Source organism: Ctenopharyngodon idella, chromosome 10 (genome assembly GCF_019924925.1).
Source record: "Ctenopharyngodon idella isolate HZGC_01 chromosome 10, HZGC01, whole genome shotgun sequence".
Classification (NCBI taxonomy): domain Eukaryota; kingdom Metazoa; phylum Chordata; class Actinopteri; order Cypriniformes; family Xenocyprididae; genus Ctenopharyngodon; species Ctenopharyngodon idella.
In genome coordinates this window covers 17578696-17599283 of record NC_067229.1, presented here as the reverse complement: position 1 = coordinate 17599283, position 20588 = coordinate 17578696, and the positions used below count along the sequence as shown (strand labels likewise).

Here is a 20588-nt window from a genome sequence, read left to right as displayed (position 1 = left end):
ATGTTTATTTGACACATTATGCAGGTGATGCCAACTGTTTTGCTCATGGTTTAGTTGTTTAATGGTGCTCCAGGTATTGTTTTTTTTAAAATATGATTTAAAGTTGACATGAAATGTCATTCACAACCAATTTCTTTCCAACACTCATATGGCAATTCATAACTATTTTACGTTTTGGCAAATTGATGGCTTATACGTATGAATTTGTATGGCAATTCATAACTATTTTACGTTTTGGCAAATTGATGGCTTATACGTATGAATTTGTATGATCTCATTTGTACTTTTTGTACTGCTTACTTTCCACAGACAAATAGGTTTTTGGGGTGAACTGAATCAAATAATTCAAAAAATTTGTTAAATTTTCTCATGAGATCAGGTGGTTTATTCTGTAAATTATATTTTAACTACCTAGAACAGATCTGGGTTTTCCGTAGAACAACGAAACTCGTTGCTTAACTACCACAGTATGATGCATCATTGGAAAAATTAACTAGCTAACTGTAGCTCCAATCAAGCAACTTTGCGAAGCTTTTTGCAAATGTTTGCTGAGACTGTGGTTTCGGGAAACAGAACATTGGTAATGATGGAACTTGCGAACATGTGGCTAAAGATGCTATTGGGAAAGAGATTGTGAAAATAGACACTAAAAACAAGAGGAATTTGTGATGTCATCCTGAAAAAAGTAAAGTCATTTCAGAGGGGCAGCATTCTGATAAAAAAATAAATAAATAAATAAATAAAGACAAAGATTTTTTTTTCTATATATAATAAACAGGTTAGTTATAGTTTAGTATAGAAAACTTTATTCTTCAGTGGTCGTCCAGGTCTTGAAACACACTAATGTCCAATGTTTCATTTATCGTAATTTTTTTCTTCTCAACATAATTGACATGTTAAGAATTTTTACAAATAATACAAATCAGCTCAAACATCCGGTTTGGAAATGAACCAATGGAAATGATCTAAAAATCAGGGCAATGTTGAAAAAAAAAAAAAAAAAAAAATTCATTTGGGCTCTGCCGCCTGGGAGTGAGATGCAATTTCAACGTTGGAGAAAAGTCTTTGAGGGCAGAAGGATGTGACCCTGGTCTGATTGGAGGTGCTCCACCACGGGCGAGAGAAGAGATGGGCTTCACTGCTCATTCTGTTGGCTGTCTGTGATGGAGGTCACGGCACCCTGGCCTTTGTTGACGTCACTGATACAGGCCCACTGTCCGTCCACTGATTCCTTCCACAGGGTCACCTATTAGCAAAAGTCAATGGGAAACAATGTAAATGATGTAATTTCTTTAGTGCTTGAATGATTCCTTTAAAAACACCATCAGGTTAGAAGCTGTTAGGAAAAGGAAAGCATTGCATCTTCCAGTTCCAGTGATAGTGAAGCAATCTAAGGGTGTGTTAATACTTGGCAGGTTTGGTTTCGATTAAAACAAACTCTGGTGCAGTTGCTTTGTTAGTGTGGTTCATTTGAGTAAGTGTGAACGCTGCCATTTGAACTTTGATGTACGCCAAATAAACGGGCTGGGACCGCTGAAAAGGTGGGTCTTGGTCTGCTTCCAAACGAACTTCAGTTCGGTTCAACTGAAAAATGAGCACAACATGGACCAAAGACATCTAAAAATGAACCAAAAACAGGACATGTCACGAGATGCAACCGTAAAAAGGACCGACGCTCAAGCATACCAGATCAAGCAAACACCTCCTCGCAGCAGATCTTCGCTTGTGTGTGTAACAGAGGAATTCCTGCCACTGTTTGGATTTGTTTACACATTTTATAAACTTTTCACGAGTTTGCAGCTTGTAAAAATATTATCACACGTTCGCACAGACAACGAGCCCGTTTAGCCCGGCTCACAGCAAGGTTTTGGATGTTTGACAAGTTCAGCTGCAAAATATACGCCATAAAATCTGTTTTTTTTGTTTTGTATCTTTAGGTTTAGTGGCAGTGTGAATGCAAAGTCAACTAGGACTAAATGCATCATTTCCTTTTTTTGGTCCAAACCAAAAGAGCCAAGAGAAACGTGAACACACCCCAAAGCTCATCTACACAGTAGAAAAAGATTTTTGTAGTTGTAAATAAAACAAAGGTTACTGGAGTACGTTTTACAAGAAAATACTATTTAAAATTCCATGTTTAAATCTGTTAATTGCTGTTTCTTTGTGATTGCTGGTGAAATTTACTAGCAATTTCTGAGTGAAAATGGTTTCTACACATTTTTTTTTCAATGTAGGTGGCGTAAGATAATTATGGCAAGCTAACGAGGCATCAAAAACACCTTTTAGAATCACTGCAAACACACCATGAGTAAAAAAAACAAAAAAACAAAAACGTGCTTTAACTCCCTAGAAGCACCTAGAGAGAACTGTATTTAACCTGCATGTTTTTTCAAAGCCCTTTTGCATTATTAAGCTGTCTGTTTTATAAATGCATCAGATAATGGCACGTTCGTCTGAGAGTAAATGGCTCGACCCGTCGCTTGCCGCCGTGAATAATTACAAGGCAGAGCATCTCACCGAAAGCGCAACAACCCAAAGTCTTCATTTCAATATGCGGCAATGTCGGGGACCGATTCCCTCACACAGGGCCGAGTGCTGGGTGATATAACCTCAGTCATTAATTCCTGAACCTGAGAGTGCTTTAATACTCAGGCACTGTAAAATGAGTAATGATGCTGGGTAAATCGCTGCTCTGCAGGGCTGTAAGCTGCCCACATGCTCCAACGGCAGCATCTTTATTCCGTAATCCCACGGGAAGAGAACCAAAGACTGTCAACATAAGTTTCATGATGAAAAGTCAATGAATCATAATGAATTAGTCAAAGAACCTTTCACAGCCTGTCCTTTAGTTGGTGACAGGGTGAATCATGTTTGAGTTTGCCACGCAACAAATATATAGTGTTAATATCGCAATGATTTATGTGTGCTTTTTATTTGTCATTAGACTAGTTTGATGATCCATTCTTGAGAAAGAGAGCATTAAAACTGTCTATTAGTGCCTGATATTTAAACTAGGGATGCACCAATACTGATACCAGTATCAGTATCGGGCCCGATACTGCGCTTGTGTACTTATACTCAAAATCATCAAAATAATCAGATACCAAAAACCGATACCATGCAGCGCGTGTAGTGTTTGTCCAGAGAAGGATGTCTATAAAGTACATGTATCTAATTAACAGAATATAAAACAAATGAAATATTCATGCTATAGCTGCTATAAGCAAAACACGTAGAGCAGATTGAGCGCACATCGGCACAAATGCACCAGCTTATCGATCACATCCCTTTTTCACAGACATCGCTGGAAAGTTTGTAGTTCTGTCAGATATGGCAATAAGAAAGGAAGTAAAACGAGGAGCATATTACTAACTCATGGTAGCGAGAGAGAGCGAACTTCTGATGCATGCTCGATTGCTGATCGCTCACTCAGCACACATGCATCATTTGGATTAAAACTATATAATATGTACAAGTAAAAACATGAACTGTTACATGATTTATGTATAACTAGTGGTTCCCTACATTATTACAGGAAGTCGGTACAGTACAGTCACATGACGTTTTCAAGTTTTCTGAGCGCAAACATCCGAAGCGCACCCAGATAGCTGCCTCTCAGACAGTGTGCAAATAGCCTAATAAATTGAGTTCTTGTTCATGTCTCCTTGCGTTTGAATGGAAAAAATTCACACGATTATGTCAAAATGCATAAGCATCCTTGTGAAACATAGTCGGTTATGTCTTAAGTGAACGTAAACAGTTAAAAGAAAACACGCATGTAACAGTATTTTGGATATGTGCAGCTCTTAAAGTGACAGCAGCCTAATTATCATACTGCTGTCTTAGGTTAATCAAACAAAAGACAAAGAAAATCATTCACTGCTCTTGACTGAATATCTTTTGTAACTTTAATAATGATTAATCTATATTTATTTTATATTTAACATTAGTTAACATGAACTAAGAATGAACAATACTTCTACAGCATTTAAATATCTATTTGCTAAGCCAACTAATTTGATTCATATTCTTTTGGTTTTGCAGCCCAATATATATATATTTTTTTTTAAACAAAAATGCAATGAAAATACAGGTATCGGTACTTGGTATCGGCAAGTACTAAAAATGAAAGTATCAGTATTGGACTCGTTCTGGAAAAAGTGGTATCGGTGCATCCCTAATTTAAGCTTCAACAGCAAAAAAGATGCACAGTTCAAACTGTCCATTTTAATGAACTGATTCAAAACTTCATATATTAAAAAGCAAAATTAATATGCAAGTAAAATATATTTGGGTAAACATTGCTCATTTTTACAATATATTGGTAAAAAAAAAAAAAAAAAAAAAAAGATATTGGTATAAAAGATTTTTTAACTATACTGTGAATTGTACTGTGACTGTACATGTTCTTACTTTAACCATTTCCTACAATGGTTGACTGAAAAAGTTATTTTTAAGTAGTTTAGGAGTAGATATATACAGTACCGTTACTGTGGGGTTAGTATGATTTGTTTTTTGTTTTTTTTACAGAAATGTATGTTAAGCAAGGAAGAATTATATTTATAAAAAGTGACAGTAAATACATTTATAATGTTACAAAAGATTTGTATTTCAAATAAAAGCTGTTCTTTCGAACTTTCTATTCATCAAAGAATCCTGAAAAAATTATCAGAGTTTCCACAAAAATATTAAGCAGCACAACTGTTTTCAACATTGATAATAATAATAAATGTTTCTTGAGCAGCAAATCATATTAGAATGATTTCTGAAGGATCATGTGACACTGAAGACTGGAGTAATGATGCTGAAAATTCAGTTTTGATTACTGAAATAAATTACATCTTAAAATATATTAAAATAGAAACTGTTATTTTAAATTGTAATCAAATTTCATAATATTACTGTTTTAATGTAGTTTTGATCAAATAAATGCAGCCTTGGTGAACATAAGAGACTTGCTGCAAAAACATTTAAAAAATATTACATTAAAAATCTTTGCGTTTGTGTTCCAAAGACAGAAAGCCTTATGCATATGTATGCATTTGGAACAATACGAGGGTGAATAAATTATTTATTAAATTCAAATTCTAGGGCCATATTTAACAGGTACATACTTTGTTGTCCCCTCCTGACACAGCAAGGATGTTTCCTGTGATGGACCAGCTCACGTGCCACACCACGTCGTTGAATTTGTGGAGAAGTTTGGCCGTCCAGGTGTTACCGGCTGCGTCGTCACACGTCCAGATAAACACACGACCATCCTATAATATAATATGTAATTTAATATACCATTCTCTATTGTTTGAGTTACAGGAATAAAATAAAACAATTTATTCAATTTACTTTAATTGTATTTTTATTACAATTATCATTCACATTAATACTGGAAGAGTCACACAGTACAATATTTAGAGTAACCATTTGGCTGTTATTACCTGTGAGCAGCTGGCTATTGTGCTGGTTGGCAGACCAATGGAAGGAGCCCAGCCAACATCTCTCACCCAATCACTGTGCGCCTCCAGCTTCTGGTCCTCTTTCCATTGGCCGTCCTCTTCTCTGTGAAGAAAGTATGAATGTCAGCACATTTGACTCAAAGATATTAAAAGGTGCTGTATTTTCAACTCAAATAATAATAAAATTTCCATTTGAATTTTTGAGTGAACTATTTTTTTAAAGTGCCCGTTATGCTTTTTTCGGATTTTACCTTTCATGCAGTGTGTAATATAGCCATTTGTGAATGTAAAAGTCTGCACAGTTTTAAAGATTGAAGTGCATGATCTTCATTGGCTGCTCGTGATCAATGTCTCTACTTTGATCCTCAAACACTTTAGTTGTAGCTGAGACCTGTAAGTAGGGCTGCACGATGTATCGCACGATGCGAAAAATAACATTAAACGCGATTCTTAGTGTGATTATGAAATCGCAAAGGCTGCGATAATTTTTTTTTTATGCGCAGTTTGTCAATGAAGTTTGCCTCCAAATGCTAAGCCATCTGAAAGCACTGTGAGTTTGAGTCGCTAATAATGTTAATTTGAAAAAGTGCCACACGTCAAATTTATTAACATCTTGTCCAACAAAAGACAGTATTTAATAATATGTTTTTACTGTTTGTACTGTTGTTATTATCACTGTGTATCAAGCACTGAGGAAGATTCAGAGCTGAAATTAAGATATGGTAATGGGTGTTTCGTTTCTGACATGTGCTGTAAGTGCTAGACCAATCAGACTGGGCCATCTGACCCAGATCAGAATAAAGTAGACCAATCACAACAGACTATCCATCTGACCAATCAGAGCAGAGCAGACCAATCACAAGAGACTGGGCCATCTGACCAATCAGAGCAGAGTAGACCAATCACAACAGACTGGGCCATCTGACCAATCAGAGCAGAGTAGACCAATCACAACAGACTGGGCCATCTGACCAATCAGAGCAGAGTAGGCTCTCAGAAAGGAGGGGTTTAGAGAGACTGAATCTTTGAACAAAGCATTTTCAGACTCTTTGAGAAATGAGGTGATGTGCAATGTATATTATGAGAAAATTAAAGTGTTTTTTGACTTTTGATGCATGTAAATATATTGTAGGAGACTTTGAAAATGCTGTCAGCATTAATAAGAATGTAGCAATTTTAGCACCGTTATATGACATTTAAATACATTTTCCCCTACAATCACCACAATGTAGAAAATAAAAACTAGCTTTTTATTCTTTTTTGTTTTTAATTCTATTCATTTCTGTTTGAGTCTATTTATGACCAAGTGTAGAAGCTGACAGCAGGTGCTAGTCACTGTGCACTCTAAAATAAAGGCTGCACTCACTTCCACAGCTTGACCAGATTGTCACAGCCTCCAGACACAAATCTCTTGATGTAGTTGGGCTTCTGTCCTGTTGGCTGCTCAATAAGACTTCCTGGGACAACAGCTGGGGCCCAACTCACAGCGTTACAGCCGATCTGCCATAAAGATGAGAGAAACCATGTAAAAACTCAAATAACAGGATGAAGTACAATTGGGCCAGTCTTTTATGACATCTACCATACTCGACCGAAGCCTCTTAATTGCATGTCTTGAACCCTGTTTTGTCCAATCAGCATTCAATATGTCAAAATATATGATTTATAATTTCCCACAGAGCATGTACAGATCAGGCCCCTTTAAATAAAAATTCGCAAAAATATTGACAAAAATATTTCTTTCTTGCATCTTTTCTGCTGTATTTTTTTCTTACTGTAGTTCATGTGAAATTTCAAAGAATTTCTATTTTTTTAATTAAAAAAAAGTTTAAAAAGCTATGACAGTAATAGTACAGTAATAACATAGTTATAACATTGTAACATCAAAAATGTTGAAATGTTTGCACATTTACTCATTAATAAGAAGTTCTTGATCAGATACAATATGGTTTTAGTAGAAAAATATTAAGTTATGACTGTGTTATAACCTCACCGGGTCAAAACTGACCCGGTAATGCAAAAGGTGTTGGTAGTTTTTGAATGCATAAGGACGGTTAATTGAACTTAAAAATCTTTAAAAAACAATTATATTAAATTAAAAGTTAAATAAATCAATTTACTGCAATAATCAAATAATGATTTTTGGAGCCCTGTATATGTATATTTTATGATCTCATATAAAGACAAAACTCACTGTATGTGCATTGTTGATCTTCTTAATATCCCAGTGTCCATCTCCAGAACAGGTCAACACTGAAATTGCACCATCTGAGCTGCCACAGGCCAGAATCAACCCGAAATCATACGGTCCCCAGCAAACAGAATTCACTGCAGGAGAACCGAATGTGAGATTGTCCGCAGCGTGATTCTATGTCACAGTGTTTGATATGAGAATCAAAAGCGTGAAGTTACCAGAGGAGTCGTGGCCTGTGTATTCATACATCTTATCCCAGGTGCCGTTCTCCTCCTTCCAGATGATCACCTTCCTGTCATAGGAGCAGGATGCCAGGATGTTGCCGTACATGGGGTGAGCCCAGGCTACCTGCCACACTGGACCCTCGTGGCTGTCAATAGAGTATTAGAATTAGAATTAAAACTGACTCAATGGAACCCTAGTTTTAGTTGAGTGCTTCACATACCCCCTCAGATCAGCCACAAGGATCTGCCCTCCATTTTTGACGTCAAAGATCTTTACAGAGCGATCAGAGGAGCAGGTGGCCAGTCTGGTGCCGTAATAATCCATCTGAGCATCATGCTGAACACAGAACGACAAATCAGAATCATAATGTTGAAAAAGATGCAGTAAAAGTAAAGATGGAGGCAGGATGGATAGAGATACTCACGATCATATCCTCATGTGAGGTGTCCACTGTGTTAATGACCGAAACCTAAAAAGACACAAGACCACAGATGTGCTGAAATGTGAGTTAAACAAATATTTATTGAAAACACATCAATGATTTTTAACTTCAATGTGCATCAGATTAAACTAAGTGACATCAAGGGAATTTTTGATTTTATCAGTATGGTATATAAGTATGGTGTCTTTGAATTACACTGGAACTGGATGATTATCATAGTCATGTACTAAAGTATTTAGACTGTATTGATATATGCAATTAATTATTTTGTAATCATTTAATAATTATTTATCACGTTATTAGCTGGATAAAATATTTTAATCAATTGACAGCACTAAATTAAATATACTGCAAACATTTAAGTAGTTTTTTTTTTTTACAGACTTGTCCAAAAAAAAAAAAAAAAAGGTATTAGAACTAAGTTGATAGCTCATTAAACTCGGATCCAACATAGCTAAAACTGACTGAGAATAATAATAGTGGAAAAACTAAAAACGGTCTAAAATATCACACAAACAGCATGGTACTTCTTTTGTTAACGTACTTATTTGACATAATCAAAGATAATTGTTTTATATCACAAGAGCGTTTTATAAAGATTTGGAAAACAAACAATATCTAAATAGGGTTTGACATGTAAAAATACATTTAATATTCCATCTCGTCATTTATTATGAAGCTATAGAATACGAACACTTAAATATCTGAGAACAATCAAACCCCAGTCAATAATGTAACACTCACCATATTTGATTATATCCCTCCAACAAACTCCCTCAGCACTTAAAAAACGTCCCTAGTTGCTCTTCTGATCTTCTGAAACGAAATTACTGATAATATTTCCGACGTGGCAAACTGACCGCCCAGTACGGACTGTATTTCCGTTGCTAAAGTCTCCGGGTGGAATAAAAAAAAGGTTCCGCTCTAATCTTCCGCCCCTGTCCTGCAGTTCACATTGATTGCAGCAGAGGGCGACAAAGCGAGTTAAATTACTATCACCCATCTCTATTTATAACTGTCAGAAAGTGTCATATGTCCCAGTCTGTCCAGTGTCCAGCCAGGCGCTATGATCTTCATCAAGCTCAACTTTCTGTATTAATTTTTACTTCGCCGTTCAGTGCAGTACTTTAAAAAGACAAGATGTCGAATGTCACCTTTTACATTTCCAATCTATTGGAAAAAATGACATCAACTGACAAAGACTTTCGGTAAGACAAGTGTGTGTTATAGACGCATGTTTTAGACTCATGATTAATGTTTACAAAAATAGGCCAGTGACAAAGCAAAGCAACGGCCTGCCGTTTTCATGTCGCTTAAATAATAATTTTCAGATTTATATTAACACTTTAACCCTTTGAAATAGCGAACTGGAATAAACATTGATTGGCTACTTTGTAAATGAAAACTGTTGTGGACATACTTGTTTGCACGAGATTTTAAATTAGGCCTAGACTGTAGACTATATTCTATATATTATATTTGTATTTTGGTGACTAAATGGAAATATTAAATTAATCACCATTAATGACTACTGTCATGATTCTTACGGAATTCAGTTTCTAATCTGCTGTTCAAATTATGGAAGCCCATTTCCGGCATATCTTAATGACAAAAGGACTAAATTATGACATAATAAATCATACTTAGTAGATAAAAGTCAAAATTATGACATACTAAGTCAAAATTATGACTTTGATATTATGAAATAAAGTTGAAATGATGACATACTAAGTCATAAATTATGACATACTAAATAATAACATGGAATAAAAAGTCGAAATTTAAACATATTTACCCATAACTATGACTAAGTCATAATTATGAGATAAAAAAGTCAAAATTATGACATAAAATAATCAGAATCAGAAAGAGCTGTATTGCCAAGTATGTTTGCACACAAAATGAATTTGTTTTGGTGAAAGAAGAAGCTTCCAGTACACAGAGGAAACAACAGTACAGAGATAGTAAAATAAAGAATAAAGATATTTGAATAAGATACACATATGTATATACAGTATAATACATAAACAAAAATAGACAAATTTGTATGTACAGGTGTGCTGTATACAGCAGAGTTGAATTTTACAGGGAATGGAAGAAAAGAGGTAGGTTATTGACATATAAATATAAGTGGTATTGCCAGACAAATTTGGAAGTGCGGAGGACAGACTCAGTGACTGCAGAGTAGAACTGCTTCAGCAACTCCTGTGGCAGGTTGAACTTCTTCAGCTGATGGAGGAAGTACAACCTCTGCTGGGCCTATTTTGCAATAGAGCAAATATGATTATCCTACTTCCAGTCTTGAGAGATGGTGGTGCCCAGGAACCTGAATGACTCTGAATAACACTGCTGCCACGGTGCTGTTCATGATGGTGAGTGGGGAGAGTGCGGGGGGGTTTCTCCTGAAGTCCACAATCATCTCCACTGTTTTGAGCTTGTTAAGCTCCAGGGTGCTATGACTGCACCAGACAGCCAGCTGCTCAACCTCTTGTCTGTATGCAGACTCATCACCATTGTGGATGTGGTGACTGTGGTGTCATCTGCAATTTTAATAAGCTTGACAGAGGGTTTTTTGGCAGTGCAGTCGTTGGTGTACAGGGAGAAGAGCAATGAGGAAAGCACACATCCCTGGTGGGGCGCCAGTGCTGATTGTGTAGGTGTGGATGGTGGAGCTTTTGAAGCAGGAAGGGACTTCGCACTGCTCCAGTGATCTGTTGAAGATCTGCGAGAAGATGAAGGCCATCTGGAGAGCACAGGTTTTTAGGCAGGCTGGTGAGACACCATCTGGGCCTGGTGCTTTGCTTGTCTTCTGTTTCCTGAAGACCCTAAGCACATCCTCTTCACTGAATCTAAAGAAATTATGACTGTCATAATTTTGACTTTTTAATGTCATAACTATAATTTGACTTCGTTTGTTATGTTTCAACTTTTTATATCATAATTTCGACTTTTCATCTCATAATATGATTTACAAAAGCATGATTTTTTTGTGGTAGAAATGGGTCTCCATACCAAACAGTTTTGCTAACTAAGTACTACTATCTCACTAGTATTTACCATGGTAATACCACCTGTTTTGGATGTGTACCCTGCTATTTGGACATGTTGCGAGTAATGTTTGAGTAATGTGGTTGTGAAGTACATCAAAACTCATGAGCACTATGGTGAAACAAATGAAAGGTTTATGGCAGCCAATGACCTGATGATGGAGCTCCAGAAGGATTCAATCAAACTGGACGAGGAGAGCGAGAGGAAAGTCGTGACCATGCTGCTCAAACTTCTGGAGGACAAAAATGGAGAAGTGCAGAATCTAGCTGTCAAATGGTATTTTCTCATTTAGATTTTCTTCCAAACATGAACAATATATGGTTTGTGATCATGACTCTTTCTGGTTTGTATAGTCTTGGTCCTCTCGTGGGAAAAGTGAAGGAGTGTCAGGTGGAGACGATGGTGGACACTCTCTGTTCCAACATGGTATCCAACAAAGAGCAGCTGAGGGACATTTCCAGCATGGGCTTGAAGACCGTCATCGCTGAACTGCCATCTTCATCTGCTGGTATCATGGCGATATAATAGAGATTTCTGACTTTTCAGGATCTTTTTTGGTAATAGTTGTTGTATTGTATTCAAGGTTTGAGCCTCACAGTCAACGTCTGTAGGAAGATCACGTCCCAGCTGATTGGAGCATTGGGAATGCAAGACGACGTGTCCATTCAGCTGGAGGCTTTGGATATTCTCTCCGACATGCTGGGCAGGTTGGTCAAAATGTCTTGTACTTGCATGAAAAGTGTTTATCAACATTCACCCATCAGCCTGATCACATTATTTGACAGGTTGAGCACTGCTCTGGTGAGCTTCCATCAGTCGATTCTGACCAGTCTCCTCGCCCAGCTCATGAGTCCCCGTATGGCTGTAAGGAAACGCTCTATAATCGCGCTGGGACACCTGGTGCCAAGTTGTAGTCCCACTCTGTTCACTCAGCTCACCGAACACCTCATGGGCGAGCTGTCCCGCGGACCGCCCACAGCCAGCGTCCGCACTTACATCCAGTGCTTGGCCACAGTCAGCAGACGAGGAGGACACAGAATTGGTGAGAGACGATTTTATATTTATGCTTGAATTCTGTGTCAATGTTGAGGGCATGTAGTATTACAGTGTGACCAGCAGAGGGAGCTGAAGAGACTAGCAAAGATAAAATCAACAAGTTAAAACATACTAAAATGTCTTTTGGAGATTTTGAATATGGCTGTATTAATATTGAGTCTTATGATATGAAGGTGAACATCTGGAGAAGATTGTGCCCATGGTGGTGAAGTTTTGTAACGTGGAAGATGATGAGCTACGCGAGTTCTGCTTTCAAGCTTTTGAAGCTTTTTTTAGCAGGTAAAACTATGTCTATATTATTTGGTTTATAACTTAAAAAATCTACTTTTTCAACATGACACAATGCTTTTTCTCTCTGTGTGTACTTGTAGGTCAGATATGAAGTCTTCTTATATATTAAATTCTTTCCTGTTTTTTTGACAGATGTCCAAAGGAAATGTCCCCTCACCTCCCAACAATTATCAAGTTGTGTTTGAAGTACATAACCTATGACCCCAATTACAACTATGATGCTGATGATGACCAGGATGACAGTATGGACATTGAGGAAAGAGAGGATGAAGAGCAGGGTGATTAATTTGACCATCATTGTGCAATTTTAGGAGTTATAATTCCATCTTTAAGCACACATCAATATTATCTTTTTTGAAAAAGAATTACAAATCATTACTAATGGTACATACAAAGTCAAGTTTCTCTAGCTATGTATGAGATGAGGCAGATGGCGGATGTAGTTCTGCCCACTCTGAGTGTGATTTTCACAGTCAACACACTTGTAATCTATAGAGTCTGATGATGAATACAGTGATGATGAGGACATGAGCTGGAAGGTGCGGCGTTCCTCTGTGAAATGTCTGGAGGCGATAATCAGCAGCCGCAGGGATCTGCTGGTGGAGCTCTATGGATCTGTAGGCCCAGTGTTGGTGTCCCGATTCAAAGAACGTGAGGAGAATGTTAAGACTGACATTTTCTCAGCCTTTGTGGCTTTGCTCAGACAGACCAGACACCCTCATGGTGCCACTCTGGACACGGAAGCTAAAGAGGAGCCAGCTGTCTCTCTCTTGAAGAAACAGGTATAGTTGTCTGCAGGTTATTGACCCAAACTACATGGTGCATATCTCCTAAAAATAGCTCTCACCTGCTTTCACAGGTACCGACGATAGTAAAAGCCTTACACCGACAGCTAAAGGAGAAAAGCATAAGAAGTAGGCAAGGTTGCTTCAGTCTCTTGACAGAGATGGCCAATGTACTGCCCAGTCAACTAGGAGAGCACATACCAGTCCTCATTCCAGGTCAGATTAAAAGAATGAAATGCTATGCTAACACCCTGTTTACACTGGACACGATCGGTGCGACACATCAAAAATAATATAACCACTTAAGTATGCAGGGTGACGAGTAAACTGATGCCCCGTGCAACTTCTGACATACTCCACAAGCTTGCACTACTTCTGACAAGAAGGGTGATTAATTTGGAAAGTTTGCTTTGACATTTCCACCGTAGATAGCCTCAAGCGGTTGCAGCATGTGATGCAAAAATGGTCGCACCTGGTGTATTATGTATTATATTAGTCAATTATTGTCTTTTCTTGGCTGAGTTTAATCACTATAGTCTCATATAACAGAGTTGTAATAAATTAATCCCTGATACTTCAACTATCAAGATGCCTTTGGCGCTTTTGCGCCCAATTAAACTTTTTAACCAGTTTTGTAGCATATTATTTTCAGTGTATACATTCATTTCAGATTTTCTCTCTCTTTAGGTATTATTTTCTCCTTGACAGACAAGACGACCTCTTCAAATATGAAGATTGATGCCCTTTCTTTCCTCAATGTTCTCTTGAGTAGCCACAACCCGGAGATCTTCCACCCACACATTAATGTCATTTTACCACCGGTGATCCAATGTGTCGAAGACCCGTTTTATAAAATCACATCTGAGGCCCTCCAAGTCACCCAGCAGATTGTCAAGCTCATGCGGCCGCTGGACAAGCCCATCGCTTTTGACGCCAAGCCTTACATAAAGAACGTGTTTGCTTGCACCTCGAAGAGGTTGAAGGCAGCTGACATAGACCAAGAAGTGAAAGAAAGAGCCATTTTCTGCATGGGCCACATTTTGAGTCATTTGGGTGACCAGCTTGGTGCTGACCTGCAGCCCACATTGCAGATATTTCTGGAAAGGCTTAAAAATGAAATCACCAGGCTTATCGCAGTGAAGACTTTGACTCTTGTCGCTTCCTCGCCACTTAAAATTGACCTAAGACCCATTTTAACAGAGGGGATACCAATGCTTGGATCCTTCTTGCGGAAAAACCAGCGGGCCCTTAAGCTGAACACCATAACAGCCTTGAATGTGATGGTCACAAAATACAGCGACAGCTTCAAGCCCCCAATGATAGAGTCCATACTGACTGAGGTACCTGCTTTGATTCAAGAGAGTGATATGCATATCTCACAGTTAGCTATAATGCTGATCACGTGTATGGCCAAAGTTTGCCCGTCCTCTTTGAGCAAAATTGGGGGGACGATCTTACCTGAAGTGCTTAACTTAGTCCATTCTCCACTGCTACAAGGAGGTGCTCTAAATTCAATACTTGAGTTCTTCCAGGTTCTTGTAGCAACAAAGGCCAACAACATGGGTTACAGTGACCTTCTGAAAGCCTTGAGAGGGCCTTTCTACGATTCAAAGTCATCGGACTCCATGTCCGTGCATAAACAGTCCTACTACTCCGTGGCCAAATGTGTAGCAGCGTTGTCGACGGCCTGTCCCAAAGAAGCTTCTGCAGTGGTTACCAACCTTATCCAGGATGTAAAGAACCCCAAATCATCCGAGTCGGTGAGGATTCTCTCATTGTTGTGTCTTGGGGAGATTGGACGCTTTATGAACTTCGAAGGGCACAAGGAGCTGAAGGGAGTCATGATGGAAGCCTTCAGTTCTCTGAACGAGGAAGTTAAGTCTGCCGCATCTTTCGCCCTGGGAAACATTTGTGTTGGAAACTTGGGGGAGTATCTGCCATTCATGCTCAAGGAGATCGGCAGCCAACCAAAGAGACAGTACCTGCTTCTGCACTCCCTCAAGGAAATGATCACTGCTCTGTCAGCCGAAAGTCTCAAGCCTCATGTGGAGAACATCTGGGCTCTGCTATTCAAGCACTGTGAATGCGCAGAGGAGGGCACTCGCAATATTGTAGCTGAATGTTTAGGGAAACTCACATTGGTCAGTCCATCTGAACTTCTACCAAGGCTAAAGAAACAGCTGTCCTCAGGTAATATGAGATGAAACATTACCTTGATTTTACTTAGTAGAAAATGGGTTTGTTTCAAATGTATAGTTTTAAAATGGGGTTTAAATCAAATGAAGTGTTTGAAATACATGAGTGGGCTGCACAAATATCAACAATAAGCAAGCAAATAATTATTGTTCTTCCAGGGTCTCCTCTTTCCCGCAGTACGGTTGTAACTGCAGTGAAGTTCACTATTGTAGACCACCCTATGCCCATAGACTCACTCCTCAAAGGATGCATTGGTAAATTGCGTATACTTTGTGCTTTTCTGTGGATAATAAATGTAAATGATATATATATATATATATTTTTGGTGAATGCATGATAGATACTTAAACCCTTAAACCCTTGAACTAATGGCCTAGTTTGTAATTCTGCTATTAGGTGACTTCCTGAAAACACTCCAGGATCCTGACCTCAATGTTCGGAGAGTGGCTTTAGTCATGTTTAATTCAGCTGCCCACAACAAGCCTTCCCTGATCCGTGGACTTCTGACATCACTTCTCCCACATCTATACAATGAGACCCAGATCAGAAAAGACCTTGTTCGAGAGGTACAAATTATGAACATTAAAAGTACATGAAACCTGCCATATAAAACAACATGATGTGTAAAATATTGTAAATACTTGTACACAAACCCTGAAAAAGAAATTCAAATTCTATTTGAAATTTAATTGTAGACCTTACCAAATTATGGCATGTTAAATCACATCTCAGGTAGAGATGGGCCCCTTCAAGCACACAGTAGATGATGGGTTGGATGTCCGTAAGGCGGCGTATGAATGCATGTACACTCTGTTGGACAGCTGCCTGGACTGTTTGGATATCTTTGAGTTTCTGAATCACGTTGAGGAAGGCCTGAAAGACCATTATGACATTAAAGTAAGTGTATTTTTGGTGAGGTAAGGATCGGATGCAACTGCATTATTATTTAACATTGTCCAATACATTACATAGGATTAAAGCAAGCATATTTTCACCATTCATTCCCTTTAAGATGCTCATGTTTCTGTTTTTTTCAGATGCTGACCTTCATTATGCTCGCCAGAGTTTCTAAACTGTGTCCAGCTGCTGTGGTACAAAGGCTGGACAGATTAGTGGAACCACTGAAAGCTACTTGCTCTACAAAGGTAAGACTTAATATGACAGCGGTTACGGAATACGTTTTATTATGTCCTGAAAGCACATACTCTGTTTCTCCTGCTATCTCTCATTCAAACGCACACACACTTGCACAGAAAGTCACATTTTGTAATATTTGCATTGTTTTATTTTTGTTATATGGATTATTTTCTCATAAACACCCCTGTTAGTAACATTATCCATTACATTTCACATTTAAGGTAATATAATGGTAATAGAATCTGGCTACTTTTTGATTATTTTTAGATTACTTTTGACCTAACTCATTCATCACATTGATTTGAATAGGATAATCTTGTACCATATTGGTATAAAAATACAAACATAATATGTTACATTCTGTCATCAACAACACGAAGTGCATTAAAGTTGCAGTAAGTGATTTCTGAGAATCGCTGTTGAAAGTGGATCAGACCGAGCAACAAAACACACTCGCAGCCAATCACCAGTAAGGGACGTATACACTCATCAGGGGGGAGGTGCCTGTGTTGCATAAGCTGCGTCCCAATTCAGAGGCTGCATCCTTCGAAGGACGCAGACTTCAAAGGCCACGAAAGTTAGAACGAGCATTGTTAAATGGGACATTCTAGCCTACAAAGGATTGTTTTTGTCAGCTAGCAACTGTGACAGCTGACGTTGATGAGTGGCAGTAACATTTGTACTGGACTTTTTTGAAAGTTATATTAAACTGCCTGAAAACAAAACAGGGTTCTCAAACTGTCTAAATATGTTCACCATGGTCCCTTTCTTTATATAATAAAGAGTATAAACTATATATAATTGCATCTTAGTAAGATATGTCAACATTTGAACCGATTTAAAAGCTTTTTTCTTTTTTTTTTTTTTTTTTGTATCATTAGATATTTGACTAAGCTGAAACCCAATACTCATGTTTAAAAGTGTAATTTGGCAATTTCTCTCTCAAAAAAGCACCAGCACACAATGAATTCTGGGGTAGGCAAGACCACGGAGGATCCATCTGTCATATCCTTCATTGCACGGGAAACGAAGGACACATTTGGAGGCCATATTTGAAGGACCCTTTGAATTGGGACAGCCTTCGTAGCACCTCTGTGATGCAATCGGCCTTTGAAGGATGCAGCCCCCGAATTGGGACGCAGCTTGTCCATGTTTGTGCATTTGGGGCGGAACTATCAAGATAGGGGTGTGATCCTTTTGGGTAGGGGCGTGTTTGTTTTGGTGATTTCAAACATCAATAGCATTTCTCAGAAATCGCTTACTGTTCCTTTAAATATTACATTACGTCAGGGTTTCCCAGACTGATATACCTGCAGAGGTTCATGAGCTTAATAAAAAGCTATTAATTAAATCATAAATATTTAAAATTAAAATAATTTTAAAATAAAAACAATCAAAATAAAACTTTTTTTGCCTGCATGTCATGTGACCATGACCAGAGAACCATAAACTATTTATTATTATTATTATTATTGACTTAATTTTATTATTGACCTAACTTATTAACTTAAAATCCAAAGGCTTACTTCAAGTAAATATGGTTCAGCTGACAAAAAAGTTGGGGAATCCCTGCATTGCATGTCAATAAGAAATGCCCTGAAATTGTACATTTTAATGTGTTTGAAAGACAAAAATTAATAATAATTTGTTACATTTACAGTATATATCACTTTTCTCTGACCTCAAAGCTCTTTACATGGAAGGGGGGAAGCCTTCCAAAGACAGTAATACATGGTTAAACAACTCACTGAATGATAATTCAAATAATAATTAATGTGTTCCCCAGGGAGTTGATTAGATATGCAATGTTGAGAAAATATTTCTTAAAACTGAAATGATTTCTGTAAATCCAGTGATGAAATGCTGTAGGTCTTAGTTTTCAGTGATAGTCACATGACTAGTGGCTGGTCTGTGTGTGCAATTCCACAAACCTGGAAGACCTTCTGAACATATACAAGCAGTAGACTTTTATAGAAAGGAAAATTTAAAAGATAGAAAGGAAGTAGTAGGGAGAATCAATGAATGAATTATTGCCATTGTGAGAACATGTAAGCATGCAAAATAAAACTGTAGTCTGATTATGAGTATTTTAAAATGTAATAACCAATAACAAGTACTTTATTTTCATAATCTGATTATGTAATCCAGGGTACATGCAATCAGTTACTGCCCAGCACTGCTTCTCAATAAACAATAATCTAGTTTTTAATGTTTTTATTTTATATCTTTCTTTATTAAGGTAAAAGCTGGTTCAGTGAAGCAAGAGTTTGAGAAACAGGAAGAGCTGAGGCGCTCTGCCATGCGTGCTGTCGCTGCCCTGCTGTCCATCAGCGAGGTGGAAAAGAGCCCTGCTATGGCAGACTTTGCAAACCAAATCAGAAGCAATGCAGAGATGGCCACCATCTTCGAGAGCCTTCAAGGAGACCCCTTAACAGGGGCTGTGGAATCGATGGACACTAGTTAGGACTCGGATCTGTGTTATCGTTTGTGGTTACAGAACCTGCAATGGACTACAGTTTTGTTGTGAAAATAAACACTTTTAAAGCTTGAAGCTTATTTTCTACAGAATCTGTATCCATCCTAAATAGGATTTGAAATTAGAATTTGCACATCCTAAATCGTAGTATGTTGAAATGAGTATTGCAAAGAAACCCAGATGGTCTACTTTTTCTGGTTAGAATCCTAAGTGCAGATCCGTACACACCAACGGCTGATATTGCACGTTGGACGAGGATTCGATTATAACTACAAACACAAAAAGCTAGAAACTACAAATATGGCAGATGTGTGAGCCCAACAGTTAAAGGGTTAGTTCACCCAAAAATGAAAATAATGTCATTTATTACTCACCCTCATGCCGTTCCACACCCGTAAGACCTTCGTTAATCTTCGGAACACAAATTAAGATATTTTTGTTGAAATCCGATGGCTCCGTGAGGCCCACATAGAGAGCAATGACATTTCCTCTCTCAAGATCCATTAATGTACTAAAAACATATTTAAATCAGTTCACGTGAGTACAGTGGTTCAATATTAATATTATAAAATGACGAGAATATTTCTGGTGCGCCAAAAAAACAAAATAATGACTTGTATAGTGATGGCCGATTTCAAAACACTGCTTCATGAAGCTTCGGAGCATTATGATTCAGCATGTCGGAGCGCCAAAGTCACGTGATTTCAGCAGTTTGGCGGTTTGACACACGATCCTAATCATGATTTGACACGCCGATTCATAATGCTCCAAAGCTTAATGAAGCAGTGTTTTGAAATCGGCCACCACTATACAAGTCGTTATTTTTTTTATTTTTTTTGGCGCACAAAAATATTCTCGTCGCTTTATAATATTAATATTGAACCACTGTACTCACGTGAACTGATTTAAATATGGATCTTGAGAGGAAATGTCATTGCTGGCTATGGAGGCCTCACTGAGCCATCGGATTTCAACAAAAATATCTTAATTTGTGTTCAGAAGATGAACGAAGGTCTTACGGGTGTGGAACAGCATGAGGGTGAGTAATTAATGACATTTTCATTTTTGGGTGAACGAACCCTTTAAGTAGAGGTTTGAATGATTAATCAGTATCTAACCTGCCAAAGATATTTATTCAATGTTATAAACAACAAATATTCCGTCTGCAACAACATTGTGAACTTTTATAAAAATGTTTGGTCATTACCTTTTAAATGCATCATTATGCAAACACATTAGTGTCTCCACATGAAAGACCCACTGGCAGATCCAATGTACTGCTACA

At 37.9% G+C, this 20588-nt stretch overlaps 2 protein-coding genes across 2 annotated transcripts; one reads left to right on the top strand and one right to left on the bottom strand.

Annotated features, from left to right (window-relative positions):
* Positions 1-783: 783 nt before the first annotated feature.
* On the bottom strand, positions 784-9226 carry sec13 (SEC13 homolog, nuclear pore and COPII coat complex component). Its single transcript, XM_051910736.1, has 9 exons — positions 9059-9226; positions 8297-8341; positions 8093-8208; positions 7866-8017; positions 7648-7781; positions 6820-6953; positions 5436-5556; positions 5115-5261; positions 784-1246 (listed from the first exon to the last, which is right to left on the bottom strand). The coding sequence occupies exons 1-9, from the start codon at positions 9059-9061 to the stop codon at positions 1136-1138; spliced, it is 963 nt and encodes a 320-aa protein (XP_051766696.1). The 5' UTR covers positions 9062-9226; the 3' UTR covers positions 784-1135.
* Positions 9227-9349: 123 nt separating this feature from the next.
* cand2 (cullin-associated and neddylation-dissociated 2 (putative)) lies at positions 9350-19378 on the top strand. Its single transcript, XM_051911012.1, has 15 exons — positions 9350-9522; positions 11495-11638; positions 11716-11870; positions 11946-12069; positions 12148-12404; positions 12592-12697; positions 12842-12987; positions 13205-13491; positions 13569-13710; positions 14182-15684; positions 15849-15944; positions 16087-16256; positions 16423-16587; positions 16728-16835; positions 19067-19378. Exons 1-15 carry the CDS (start codon positions 9455-9457, stop codon positions 19289-19291), a joined length of 3696 nt encoding a protein of 1231 aa, XP_051766972.1. The 5' UTR covers positions 9350-9454; the 3' UTR covers positions 19292-19378.
* Positions 19379-20588: the final 1210 nt, after the last annotated feature.